Here is a 14,074-nt window from a genome sequence, read left to right on the forward strand (position 1 = left end):
CTCATGTGTTACTGTATACATTTTAAACATATTTTTTTAGATAACCCCATCCTCCCCAGCCAAAGAAATATGATGTGATCACTGCTGCCCAGTAGCCGCAACGGGTGGGTGTCCCGCCGGCCACCCGGGGACACAGCAGGAGCCGCGGTTACTGCTTCTAGTGCGATCACTGCTGCCCAGTAGCCGCAACGGGTGGGTGTCCCGCCGGCCTCCCGGGGACACAGCAGGAGCCGCGGTTACTGCTTCTAGTGTGATCACTGCTGCCCAGTAGCCGCGACGGGTGGGTGTCCCGCCTGCCACCCGGGGACACAGCAGGAGCCGCGGCTACTACTTTTAGTGAAGGGGTGATGCTGGCTGTCCTATCACTGCTGGCCACCGTGACCAGGACACAGCTGCAGCTACAGCTTCTATGGAAGTCACGGCTGCCCTTGCATCCACGCTGGGAGGAGGGTGCCGCCGGGTGCCCGATCACTGTGGCCAGGGGGAGCCGAGGGTGTAAAGGGACAAGCAGGTCCCTCTGATATAGGCGGCTGCTGGAAAATTAGCTTCCTGCAAACGCCTAGTGGGCGCTTCTGACTGGTTGCATCAGATGCAAACATGTCGGGGAAAGCACAGTCTGGTGTGGTCGCATCTGATGCAACCACGCCAGACAAGTGGTTAACTTGGTGATCAGGAAAACTTGCCTGACAGTGCCATTGGTAAAATACATCACTTTTTCCTACGGGGTATATTTACTAAAGTGTGGGTTTTTAGAAGTGGAGATGTTGCCCATAGCAACCAATCAGATTCTAGCTATTATCTTCTAGAAGGTGCTAGATAACTGTTAAGTAGAATCTGATTGGTTGATATTGGCAACATCTTCACTTCTAAAAACCCGAACTTTAGCAAATATACCCCTAGGTTTCCATATAAAGTAGGGCTGTGTTCTGGTTCTCTGTATGTAAAGTAAGGTGTACAGAGGCTGGAATAATGCATTGCACATGAGCACCCAATTGGTTGTGTAACCTTTGGCTGGCTATTCTTTACTCAGATAGAAGCAACCGAGTTGAAAATCGTAGTGGTGTTTGGTTGTTAGACTTGTGTACCTATTTCCAGCACATGTAAGCATGCTTGTTATGTTTCTAAACCAATTTTTATATATTTTTTCAACTGGTTTATGTTTTCTGCAGATTATGATCAGCATAGTGCTCATGTTTTATGTTGTCCACCGGGCTCAAGTGGAGCTGAATGCAGCCATCATGGCTTGTGAGATGGAACTGAAAGGCGGCCAACTGGGTGGTGGCAGCTCGGCTTTCTGCGGCAAAAGGACCTTGTTCTCTTTGGATGGAATTAACATTGTATGATTCCTGTGCACGCCGTGCAGCCTTCCTTTATTGCCAAGACTCAGATCACTATTCCTTCATTGAAGGTAGCAACCAATTCCTACAGAACTTTCCAAATGAACCTTAAACGTTTTCCCTTTGCAAGGACACCTACTGGAATCTCCACATTGGAAGCATTCGTCAGACTTTGCATTCTGAGTGTGCCATGGCTTATACAATGCACTTTTCCTGCACAGCTCTTAAGAACAATATGTTGTGGCATATTTATTTATTACTGCACAAGTTTCATATGCAAATGAAGAGAAGTAACTTGTATAAAAAAAATAGTTTATATATAGCTTTTAAATTGTTGTTGAAAGACCACTAAACCTAAAACACAATAAAAGCGCTACTAATAACATTCACACACAGAAATTAAGTAATTTCAGTTAATGTTTTTCTCATGGGGGAGTAATTTTTCCTATGCACAGCACACTTCCTGTCAGGATTCCCATTGGAGTTCAGTTTTAAATGGAGAAAAGCTACACTAGGCTACATTTTCTGTAAATACAATGTTCTGTCAAGGTGTTTGTCTATATAGGATATATTTTTATTTTATATGATATAAAATAAATTGTATTTTAGGTTTAATGGTCTTTAACAATTGCATAGATATTGTTTGATAACCAGACGACCATTAGGGAAACTATTCAAGCTTACCCCCTATAAAGTGCTCTTAAACCGGCTGTGTTTTGTTGAAATGATGGCCTTCCATGTTACATAGCTGGAGTTTTGGTTTGTTGCTGGTAAAAGCCATGTTTATGCCGAGGACCAGATTTACAGACAGTTGTTCTCCGATAGGGCTGCATGTAGATCGGGTGGTGTTAAATACACTAATGTATGAAGGGAGCAGCAGGGTTTGACGTTGGGCAGGGAACAATGAACGGACTGCTGGATTCACAAGAATTTCATTGGATCGCTATTTCTACCTATCTCTAGGGCACAATTATATTGTAGGTAATTCTGGCCTTTTTTTTTTTATGGTCAACATCCAAACACTGTGTATGTCTTGCTGGTACATTAGACGGTACACAACACACTTATTAATATAGTACATGGCAATATGTGTATATTGAAGTTATTCTTATTTTGTAGATGTAGCTGTAATTGTGTAATGATTACTTATTGAAAAGGTACATCTTCCACATGTGTATATAAATATGATGGACATTTTTTGGATCACTGCATTTCAAATGCTGGACTGTCTGCAGCTCGTACTTTTGAGTGGCCTTTTAACTTTTTTTTATGTTTTATTTATTTTTCACTTGTAAAATAAGCTTTAAAACAACTTAAATGCAGCCATTTCTTGAATTGTGTATTTAAAGTGCACCTGATGCATACACACAATAGAGACAGCCATTTTGAGGGCAGGACAAGTATTCATGACAACCATTGAAGTCCCTGAAGGAAGTGCCTCACTGATTCCTAGGGAATTGATAAGCAGGTCTTGACATTAGGTGACCATTGGTCTAGCCCACAAAATGGCTTCCTCTAGGGAGTGTGTAGGGAACTGGTGGTACTTTTTAGTACATTGCTGTCTGTCTTGCTTTGCACATTTTTTCAGTTTTTAAGAAAAGTGTGCTGTATTTGTATGCAGTGATGGCTAAACGCACCTCTTTTTTTACTCAGGACGCTAAGATGTGAATTTTTATCTGAGTTATTGCAGATCGGTTCTGGGATGTTAATCTATAATATAACCCATGGTGTGTTCAATGGAAACCATAAACAAATTGGTTATTTGAGCAAACAAATTTTCCTTGAATCTGTTCTAAGTTATAATTGTACAACTCAAATAACTGGAATAATGCTTACATATATACAGTTTCTTGTATAGTATTGTTCACAAAATAGAAATACGTTACAATAACAGCAAGAGTGGGCAAATGGTGTACTTACATTATTTTCAGTCTTATCACCAAATGGAACATGTGTTTCATTCGTGTTTAGTCTACAGTTATCGTGTGTGTGTTTTTATTTGCATGCATTTTGGTTTGTTTCAGCCAGTTACCTATAGTGTGATTATATAAATGCATTCCTTTTAGCTAGTTAAACTATAAATGACTAGTATTAGACAATCAAGAAACTAGCGTGATAACTTTAAGTATACATTAAGTAGTGAATAGTTCATGGTGTAAATCACTCCCATAGTTCTTTATGATTGTGCCTGTATGGTTGTATATTTGCTGTCATCTGCTGCTTCAGAGTTCAGGGTAGATTTATCAAACCGTGGAGAGAGAGAAAGCACCAACCAATCCGCTTCTGTCATTTTACAGGCTGTGGGGGAGATTTATCAATGCTTAGAAAGAGATTAAGGGGTCTATGTACTAAGCCGTGGGGAGAAATAAAGTGGTCTTCGATAAAGTACCAACCAATCAGCTCCTAACTGTCATATTTCAAACACAGTCTGTAAAGTGATAGTTATGAGCTGATTGATTGGTACTTTATCTCCATCCACGTTATCTCTCTCCCAGGCTTAGTACATAAACCCCAAAGTTCCCAAAAAATCAGCTTCTGTCATTTTTCAAATACAGGGCGAGATAAGCCTTGAAGAGAGAGAAAGTACCAGCCAATCAGCTCCTAACTGTCATTTTACAGGTTGTGTTTGATGGTTTTTAATGATGGTGTAGAGATGGTTAGTAGTAATTGCTGTCCTATTACCCTATTTGTACACAATATAATAGTGTAATGATGTGTCATACCTGAGAGAATACTGTTCTTTACAATTAATAATAAATTAAAAAGTTGCATCTTCCACATAAATATAATTAAATACAATCCCCCCCCCCCCTCTCTGTTGCTCATCGCCAATGGCAATCAATCATGGACCCTTCTCCTGTCACTATCTACATGCCACCTGCCCTGCCCCGCTGCTGTGAGGATATATGAGCGCACTTCCACTCTGAGCACGGCATTCTGGGGAGTTACGCTGGCGGCGCCTCCGAGCGCTCAGCACACCTGCTGCTGTTAAAACCGCCTCAAGTGTTAGTTTAAAAATGGATGAGACGAAGATTACTCTGAAGTGCCACAGTAACAGCGGATGAGTGCTGCATGGTGAGTACAGCTGTGTTAGATAATGATGGCGATGGCTATCCCCGTCGTCTTGTGGCTATTAGAGGGCTGGTGCAGATACACGAGGTACATTTCCTCACAGACTTGCCTGGGCATATGTCGCACATGTGAACACATGGGGATACAAGTCTGTTACACAAAAGCCTACATATTCATACATTATTGGCAGAATATGGAGTACAAAGATGGACAATTTCTAACAACTTAAGCACCAATTTCCATTCCCTTTTATAGAATAATGTCTCAGGTCCTTTCCTGAGGAAAGAGTGTTAGTTATACCCCTTTCAGACAGAAATGTCCCTAAAACCCGGCATTTGAGTCCCGTGTCGTTTCTCCGGTCCCAGCCTGACCCCCCCCTTTCACACAGAAAAGCAAATTACCGGGTCAAGCATTTCTACCCGGTAATTTCCTGATCTTCTGTGTGAAAGGGTCAACCCGGGTCGAAATAGCCAGGTTTCAGACCCTGGTAAACGCCAGGGTCCAAGTCCCAGGACTTTCGACCTGGGTTGACCCTTTCACACAGAAAAAGGACCAGTGTTGATCAGCAAATAACCAGAAAAAAGTACTTTACCCGGTCATTTGTTTTTCTGTGTGAAAGGGGTATTAAATAGGCTTTTACCTCTATTCTTAGAAATATCCTTTAAAATAATGGATTATTAAATATTTAACGTTGGAACCACACTTGGGTGGAGGGACCTAGTCTCCGCCTCCTTTGTATCCCTTAATGAAGTGCTTTCTTCCTTTATTTGGTTCTTGTCTGTACATAAAATACCCAAATAAATAGATGTGAAGCAGTTAGAACAGTATTTCCCAACCTCTGTCCTCAATGCACACTAACAGTCCAGGTTTTAGTGATATCCAAGCTTGAGCACAGATGGTTAAATCAAAATAACTGCAGTACTAATTAAGGTACCTGTACTCAAGTATGGCTTTGCGTAAAACCTGGACTGTTGGTGTGCCTTGAGGACCGTGGTTGGGAACACCTGAGTTAGAGCATCAATAGGACTGTAATAGCCCTTTTACACCAAAAAACCCGGGTTATTGCAGGGTTAACCCAGGTAGCTCCTTGGTGTAAAAGGGGAAAGGGTTGGATTGCCGGGTCGATGACCCAGCTATCCAACCCAGGTAACTTGCAGGGTTTAACACGGGAATAACACATGAAACCCTGCAGTGTAAACTGCGCAATCTTGGTCACGGTGACCTGCATTTGTGCCGCATGCCTGCCAATTGGCCAGCTTCAGCGGTGCTTGGAGATGTCATCTCCAAGCGTCCACTTCAATGCCGGAATAGCCGGGTCTCTGCAGACCCGACTCCGGTGTGAACGTCACCGACTCGGGAATATCCTTGGTCGGCGCTGGGGAAGTATCGGGTCTGATCAGGATTGAAACCCTCTTCCAACCTCCGGGTCAGACCCGGAATTTCGATATGAAAGCGGTTTTATATACAATTGAAAGTAAAAATACTTTTACGCTATGTCGTAACTGACTTTGTGGTGGTGATTGTGTGCGTATGGAAAGGCAGTTAGTGAACAATGATATATGTATAATATTTCACGCACCACTGTGGTCTGCATGTTAAATAATATTTTTTTTAAAAGTGTCCATTATTCTCCATTATTTAAATTGCAGTTCAAAAGTAAATAACTGAACCTAATCAATTAAAATTCTAGCTTCTCTCCCATAAATACTGTTGTCAGAAAACAGAGCATGAAAAATAATTAGACAGAGATTCAAGCAATGCCCGGTGCACACTGATTCTTATCTGTCCTGGGCAAATGATGAGTGGTAGCGGGTTCAGCAGTCTGGATGTAGCAGGCAAGTTAATTAGTTGAATGCAAGATTGTCCTCTCCCTGAAAATAAAGACGATCAACTCATTAGCAATAAGTGATCTCACTGTGACAGCGTAGACTGGGCCTGATTCAGACCCGGTCGCAAGCGCTGAGCGCTCGCAACCGGGTCGATGTTTGCCCACTGGGCATGCGCACGAAGGAGCCATCTCCGTGGTGCGCATGCGCGAGACCCGGCTAGCGACGGGTGCTCCGTCGCTCCGGGTCTTGCACCAAAGGGGGCGAGCTGTCGATGGTGATTGACAGCTTGCCCTGTTTGGTAGGCGGTCAGGGGGGGTGGCTGGCCAAACGGAGGCGTTCCCGAAGGAACACCTGCCGTTGGGGGGCGGCCCCACTGACATCACCAGTGATGTCAGTGGGAGAGCTTCCGGCTCTATTAGAGCCAGAAGCTCTCTGGGGCTTGCGGCCACGAGACCCTACCACAAGGGTCTCGTCGCAAGCCCGATGGTCTTGACCATCGCGACCATCAACCTGGCTGCTCGCAATAGCTGTGGGTGGTCACCCACAGCTATGCGAGCGGCCAGGAGGCCGAACAAAAAACAAACAAAAAAAAGCCCTGATTCAGAGCGAGCGCCCGTCTCTGAATCAGGCCCACTGTACTCGTGCAGTGGAAGTGAATGCCATCCAGCATTACCATGACAAAAACTTGCATATAAACTGTTTTTCCCAAAGAATGAATAGTAAGTTCCCATCTATGCATACGAGGAACGAGCATACAGCTACACAGAGCTTTCAGTCTGAATATTTGCTCAGCTAAGCTATTTTCTCTTTGATTATACCTTTTTGTGTTTGTAGGGTTTTGTTTTTGAACAGTTTTTGTCCACTCTTGTTGTACACTTTAAAACGTAATCTTCAGTAACACAAAGATCTTATTTTAATTTGTCTATGTAGATTTGAATTGATTCTAGAATGTAATTTGTGATGCGCAGTAGTTTGACAAATGTTACAAATTTTTATCATGCTTTTATGCTGAAGCAGACTAAGGGGTCTATTTACTAAGCAGTGTTAGGAGACAGATTGAAAAGTGATGAGGTACCAGCCAATCAGCTCTTAACTTCCATCTCTCAGGCTGTGTTTTAAAAATGACATTTGGGAGCTGATTGGCTGGCACCTTATCACTTTTCACTCTGTCTCCTAACACTGCTTAGTAAATAGACCCCTAATAGTTAAGGGAAATATTTTCTAGTATCCAGTAATTGCGCCTTTTGCTTACAATGTGTGCAATTAAAAGCAACATTAGTTCAAGAGTTTTACATATATATATTATTGAAAGAAAAATTTAATTTCCATAAATGTATGCAAGTTATTAAAATATTTTATAGCATATATTTGTGTCCTAAAATGCTTTTGCGTTTATATACGTTTTATTTCACTTTTTTTAATTCATTCATTTTGATCATCTAAGCCAGGGGTTCCCAACCACGGTCCTCAAGGCACACTAACAGTCCAGGTTTTAAGAATAGCCATACTTGAGCACAGGTGACTTAATTAGTACCTCAGTTATTTTGCTTTAACCATCTGTGTTTAAGCATGGATATCACTGAAACCAGGACTGTTGGTGTGCCTTGAGTACCGAGGTTGGGAATCACTGATCTAAGCACTGTTCCTTTTAGAGAGTGCCTGTCATCTACACCCAGCAGAAGCCATTTTTGGGCTAAATTATATTTCCCAATTGCCCTGACCGCGCACCCCCTACTGGTGGGCGGTGGAGCGGCTCATTTGTCCCAATTTCACAACTTGAAAAGTTGATAGATAGGGTTTATGAATAATGTAGCCTATCCCTTCACTAGGCACCACTGGCATCACAGACTGACTGACTTCACTAGTAACTATGAGGTATTGGCTCCTAATGACTTCATAGGGGCAGCTTTTGTTTTGTGGGTGAGTTTTGTGATTTCTCATACCGCACATACAGCCAACCATAAACAACCTTGACCATCTCCAGGCGATTTTGCATATCCAGCTGAGTGGGCATATCTGTGGTAAAGGGCCGCCTGCATGTATGATAAGTGTTCCATGGATGTGCAGACAGAATTGTGGACCATTCAGAGCTGGCTCATATCAAACAGATCTCTAGCACCAAGGACTGTACTGGTGCAAATGGACGCTGATAATGATAACAGCTTCTTTCACAAGTGGATGGATAGGGGCTGTGTGGCCATATAACTGCAGCCAACTTGGACTTCAGATGATTATACGGTATGCAATCGGGAAGTCGACTGCCTTAATACCGGCAGCCGGCTTCCCGACTGTCATATTCCAACGAAGGTGAAATGCCGAGTGTCTAGATGTAGACGCCCGGCATTTCCCCGACGCTGGGAGACCGGCGCCCGGCATCCCGATCGTAGCGATGCCGGGCGCCGCGAGCAGACAGCCGCGGGGGGGAGGGTTAGGTTTAGGGCACCCGGGGGGGGGTTAGGGTTAGGCTAGGGGGAGGGTTAGGGTTAGGCACCCCCTCGGTGAACTTAAATTTAGGCAGCGGGGAAGGGGGGGGTTAGAGTTAGGCACTTAGAGGGGGGATTAGGGTTAGGCACTTGGGGGGGAGGTTAGGGTTAGGCACCCCTAAGGAGGGTTAGGGGGGTTAGGTTAGACAATACTTACCTATCCACGATCAGGATTTCCAGCGCTGTCGGGCTTCCGCTGCCGGGATCTCTGCTGATGTCGGCCAGGCGCTGCCGGGAATCGGTATTTCATACCAATTCCGATTATACGTGTAGTTTTGTACACAGACCCATAGGGGAGTGTACAAAAATACACAATTTCTTGGCTACTGTAAGTGTGAGCTATGCGCTGGCATTGCTGGTATATCTCATAATTAAGTCGACCCCTTGGTATGAATTACATGCCACGTGGCCGCACTGTAGCTTTTAGCATGTGAACTATGTAGTGCTACTAATACAACACATGTAATGAATGTTTTGCATAGCGATGTGGTGCAACCCACAGAAAGGTCCGGACTGTGAAGGAGAGTCTTGGACACAGTCCCACGTACTGTCGATATTTGATGCATCCAGACAGAGTGCGCACAGTGTTGGAGTTCTGATTGGGGTCCACGGGAGATGTACAGTCTCAGGGACAGCACGCATCAGGAAAATTCTCAAGGAACAAGGAAAGTAATGGGCTTTGCCAGTAGCAGATACCAAACTGCGAGTGTAATCAGAGCTGGGCGTGTCTTAAGCTGCGTATCCATTAGGCGATGGGGTAACGACAGTACGATTGCAACATTGTAATTGTACAGTCGTTCCTCATCCCTGTGTGTACCTACACTGAACGATATGTCGTTCAGTGCAGGCACCCTCCCTCATCCCTGAACCAGGCCAATCTGTCGTTATCGGCAGATTGACCGGCATGTTCAGGCGATGATTGATGTCGGAAACGACCAACGGGAGCGCGCATCGCTAGTCGTTTCCAACATTTTATTACCTGATCACTGCATGATTAATGAGCGATGTCATTATCGTTCAGTCGTGCATTAATATCGGTATGTGGATACGCGCCTTTAGGCATGAAGCTCCCTGTGCTTGGAGAAGCATGTCAGAGGCTGTCAGTTGTACAATGACTATAATAAGGGTGTGGCCATGCAACTCAGCCACGCCCCTCACAGATGCCTCTATCTTTAGCTTCCAAATATCCCTGTGATACACTTCAAGGATGCGCATCTGTGCACGTCCTGTGGCCATTCTGCCATGTTCTGTGTTGCTGGTAATGATGGCTACATCTCTGCATTAAACCTCTCTGTGCCCTGGATTGCCACCAGCACATATATTAAGATACATGCAACGCTATATACTTTTTTTTTCTTCATTTTTGCGGCAAAATGTAAATGAGGCCCAGAATGAGCACTTGGTTAGTTGCGTCTATGCCATAGAGCAGAGGTACCTAAACTCTGCCATTACAGTCCAGGTTTTTCAGGATATCCATGCTTGAGCACAGGTGACTTAGGGGTCTATTTACTAAGCCTTGGATGAAGATAAAGTACCATCCAACCAGCTCCTAACTCATTTTTCAAACAGCCTGTGACTTAGCAGTCAGGAGCTGATTGGCTGGTACTTCATCTCCATCCAAGGCTTAGTAAATAGACCCCTTAACCACTAAACTGACAAAAAAAAATTACAACTGCTACATAATTGTATGTTTTTTTTTTTTTTAGTAAATTAGGTCAAGAAACTCTATTCAATACTTATTCAACACAATTTTATTTAAAAAAAAAAAAAGTTATTTTCAAACTATTAACATCAACATCGATTTTTAATATACTTGTCATTGATTATTAGGACAGTCGATGTTTCAAACTTTGCGATCATCGTGACTTTGCCTTCCCCAGCAGCTGCCAGGTGCACACTGGGGGTCTTGGGGGAGGAGGCGTTACTTTGCATTTCCCCGGCGGCTGCCCCTCTGCAGCCGCTGTGTGGGGGTTCCTTTCGTGCTGACTGATCAGCAGTGGAATTTTACAACTTTTTCCAAGAGCTATTCCTCAACTGGACTATTTGAAATAAACATCTAGAAGGCGTTTGCATATGCATGGGTTTTAATTTTATAAAGTATTAAATTGGTCTGTGTGTAATATGATTGTGTATTGGGTATTAACCCTATAATGACAGTAATACATTGATATATTTTAATTCAGCAGTTGATCACAGCTCTCTTGTTCTTTTTTGTGTATTACCCATATTAGTGCCATGTCAGCACTCTGTGTCAGTGACTATTTCTTGTCTCCTGATTTCTGAACTTTGCCTGCCACTGACTATCTTTCATGTCTGTGCCTGTGACCTTTGATTGGTTTCTGGCAGTTTTGCTCTATTTCTGCTGTATAACCACTCTGTATGAGTCTCTTGTATCTAACTGTTCTTACTGATCTGTTACTGGCTACAAAAACTGCACTCTGTACTTCTCTGCTGTCATTAAGTCACCACACTCATATATAATAGTCATCCAGTGTAATACTGATCCTTGTTTTTATATAGTGACCTGAGAGTAGGGTTGTCACCTTCTGTAAATGCACAAGTCAGATCAAAAGTTAGCAACAACTCCCTGACACTAGTAATGTGTATATAACACCAACATTGCATCATTGGGCTAGACAGAGGAGAATCCCGACGGAGCATGTAAGTACCCTAACCCTACCCTTCTCCCCCCACCTAACCCTCCATTAGGGGTGCCTAACCCTTAAACTCCCTGGGTGGTGCCTAGCTCTAAGTCCCTCCGGGCTGCCCGAAAGGCAGAGGAGCGGCTTCCCATTGGAAGCACACTGTCTGCTAATTGCAGGCCCAGACTGGCAGTCCCAGGAGGAGAAAACACCTCCCTGGGACTGCCTGTCCTGTGTGTGACTGGTAGGTAGTGCTTCCAATGGGAAGCCACTGTCAGTCACAGAGTGTAGCCAGTGCAATCATGGACTGCAATTGGCTCACTGAGGTAACAGATTTTACTGGAGGCTGGTATCAAGTATATATATATATATATATATATATATATATACACAAATCCAAAGTGTAGACTGCAGATAACAAACACGGCACTGCTGGTTTTTCATTAATGAGAAGTTTATTTCGACGTTTCAGGAACCTTAATGCTCGTCCACAGGAAGCATACACACAACAGAGAAAACCGACAAGACTCCTACCTTATACCCCACCGAACGTGTAGTGTGCCGCCCTCTGCCAGCACCAGAGTCGGGTCCACCTGACCGGGGTGGTGAGCGGCGCATCGCCTGACGTCACCAGCTCTATTTCCCGGTCGTTGTCATGTCAATCCTAAACACTCCCTCGCAGGCAAATGCTAAGGCTAGAGAGACAGAGAGAAAAATAAAAAAGTGCATAATGTGAGACAAGCATCTGATGAAGCACATATCCGGGGCATACCTGTTATTCATAACAAACATGACATGGCAACCGCCGGGAAACAGAGCTGGTGAAGTCAGGCGATGCGCCGCTCACCTCCTCGGTCATGTGGACCCGACCCTGGCGTGGCAGAGGGCGGCACACTACACGTTTGGTGGGGTATAAGGTAAGAGTCTTGTCGGTTTTCTCTGTTGTGTGTATGCTTCCTGAGAACGGGCATTAAGGTCCCTGAAACGTCGAAATAAACTTCTCATTAATGAGAAACCAGCAGTGCCGTGTTTGTTTTCTGCACCCGCAGTCTACACTTTGGATTTGTGTTTATTACACACGGGCACGCAGGTAGTTGTCAGAGCCTCGATTGGAGTGCCGAACCTATTTGCAAAATATATATATATATATATATATATATATATATATATATAAATATATATATACAAATATACACAGTGGTGGATCTACATTTTTGGGGCCCTGAAGATTGAACTGTTATGGGGGCTCCTCTGCAACAGCAACAATAGGGCAACCTCCAGCAAGGTCCAAAGGGCCTTGCTGTCCTTGCAAGGATCTTGAGGCCCAAATGGCAAAGATGTAGAAACTCACCAGAGAGTGAGAGACTGTAGATAGATGTACAAACCCCCAAGAGAGTGAAAAACTGTAGATAGAGATATATATATATATATATATATATATATATATATATATATATAGATAGATGGATGTAGAAATTCCCCAGAGACAGAGACACTGTAGATAGATAGATGTAGAAACCCCCCAGAGAGTGAGTCTGTAGATAGATGTAGAAACCCCCCAGAGACTGAGATAGTGTATATAGAAAGATATATAGATGGATATAGAAACCCCACAGAGCGTGAGACACTGTAGATAGAAAGCTGTAGAAACCCCCCCAGAGAGTGACACTGTAGATAGATAGATAGATGTAGAAACCCCCCCAGAGATTGAGACACTGTAGATAGATAGATGTAGAAATCACCCAGATAGTGAGACACTGTAGATAGATGTAGAAACCCCCCTGAGATTGAGACACTGTAGATAGATAGATGTAGAAACCCCCCAGAGATTGAGACACTGTAGATAGATAGATGTAGAAACCCCCCCAGAGATTGAGACACTGTAGATAGATAGATGTAGAAACCCCCCAGAGAGTGACACTGTAGATAGATAGATAGATAGATAGATGTAGAAACCCCCCCAGAGATTGAGACTGTAGATAGATAGATGTAGAAATCACCCATATAGTGAGACACTGTAGATAGATAGATGTAGAAACTCCCCAGAGATTGAGACACTGTAGATAGATAGATAGATAGATGTAGAAACCACCCAGAGAGTGAGACACTGTAGATAGATAGATGTAGAAATCCCCCAGAGAGTGAGACACTGTAGATAGATGTAGAAACCACCCAGGTAGTGAGAGACTGTAGATAGATAGATAGATAGATAGATGTAGAAACCCCACAGAGAGTGAGACACTGTAGATAGATGTAGAAACCCCCCAGAGAATGAGAGACTATAGATAGACATAGATAGAGAGACTATAGATAGATGTAGCAACCCCCCAGACAGTGGGACACTGTAGGCTGATAGATAGATGTAGAAACTCCCAAAGAGAGAGAAACTGTAGATAGATCACATATAAAACCAAAACTTCCTCACTTCCTCTGTAGGATCCCAGCTATTGATCCTCCTTAGTGGGATCTCTTCCCCATGCTGCATGCTCCCGCCTCTGAGCTGCATGCCTTCCCTCAATCAGCTCAGCTTTTAGTTTGTGGTCAGCACTGCAGGGCTGACTTCTGGCAGATGGGACAGCACAAATGGTGATGGGAGCATCTAGTGGCACCTGACAGTACTGCACTCAGCAGTGACACTGACTGCAACTCTCTATTCTGCACCCGGTCAGCTCATAAGAGAAATCCTCTGGTTGGAACTGTAGATAAAGGCC

General features: G+C 43.8%; 1 protein-coding gene across 1 annotated transcript in view; it reads left to right on the forward strand.

The window, feature by feature from the left end:
- The window catches only part of TMEM64 (transmembrane protein 64), a 50,640-nt gene extending 43,066 nt beyond the window's left edge, over positions 1-7,574 (forward strand). Inside the window, exon 3 of the mRNA XM_088471390.1 lies at positions 1,170-7,574. Within this exon, the coding sequence (XP_088327516.1) occupies positions 1,170-1,343 (174 nt within the window). The 3' untranslated portion in view covers positions 1,344-7,574. The remainder of the gene's footprint in view (positions 1-1,169) is intronic.
- Positions 7,575-14,074: the final 6,500 nt, after the last annotated feature.

The sequence above is a fragment of the Taudactylus pleione genome, unplaced genomic scaffold, assembly GCF_031769625.1.
Source record: "Taudactylus pleione unplaced genomic scaffold, aTauple2 ptg000114l, whole genome shotgun sequence".
Lineage (NCBI taxonomy): Eukaryota > Metazoa > Chordata > Amphibia > Anura > Myobatrachidae > Taudactylus > Taudactylus pleione.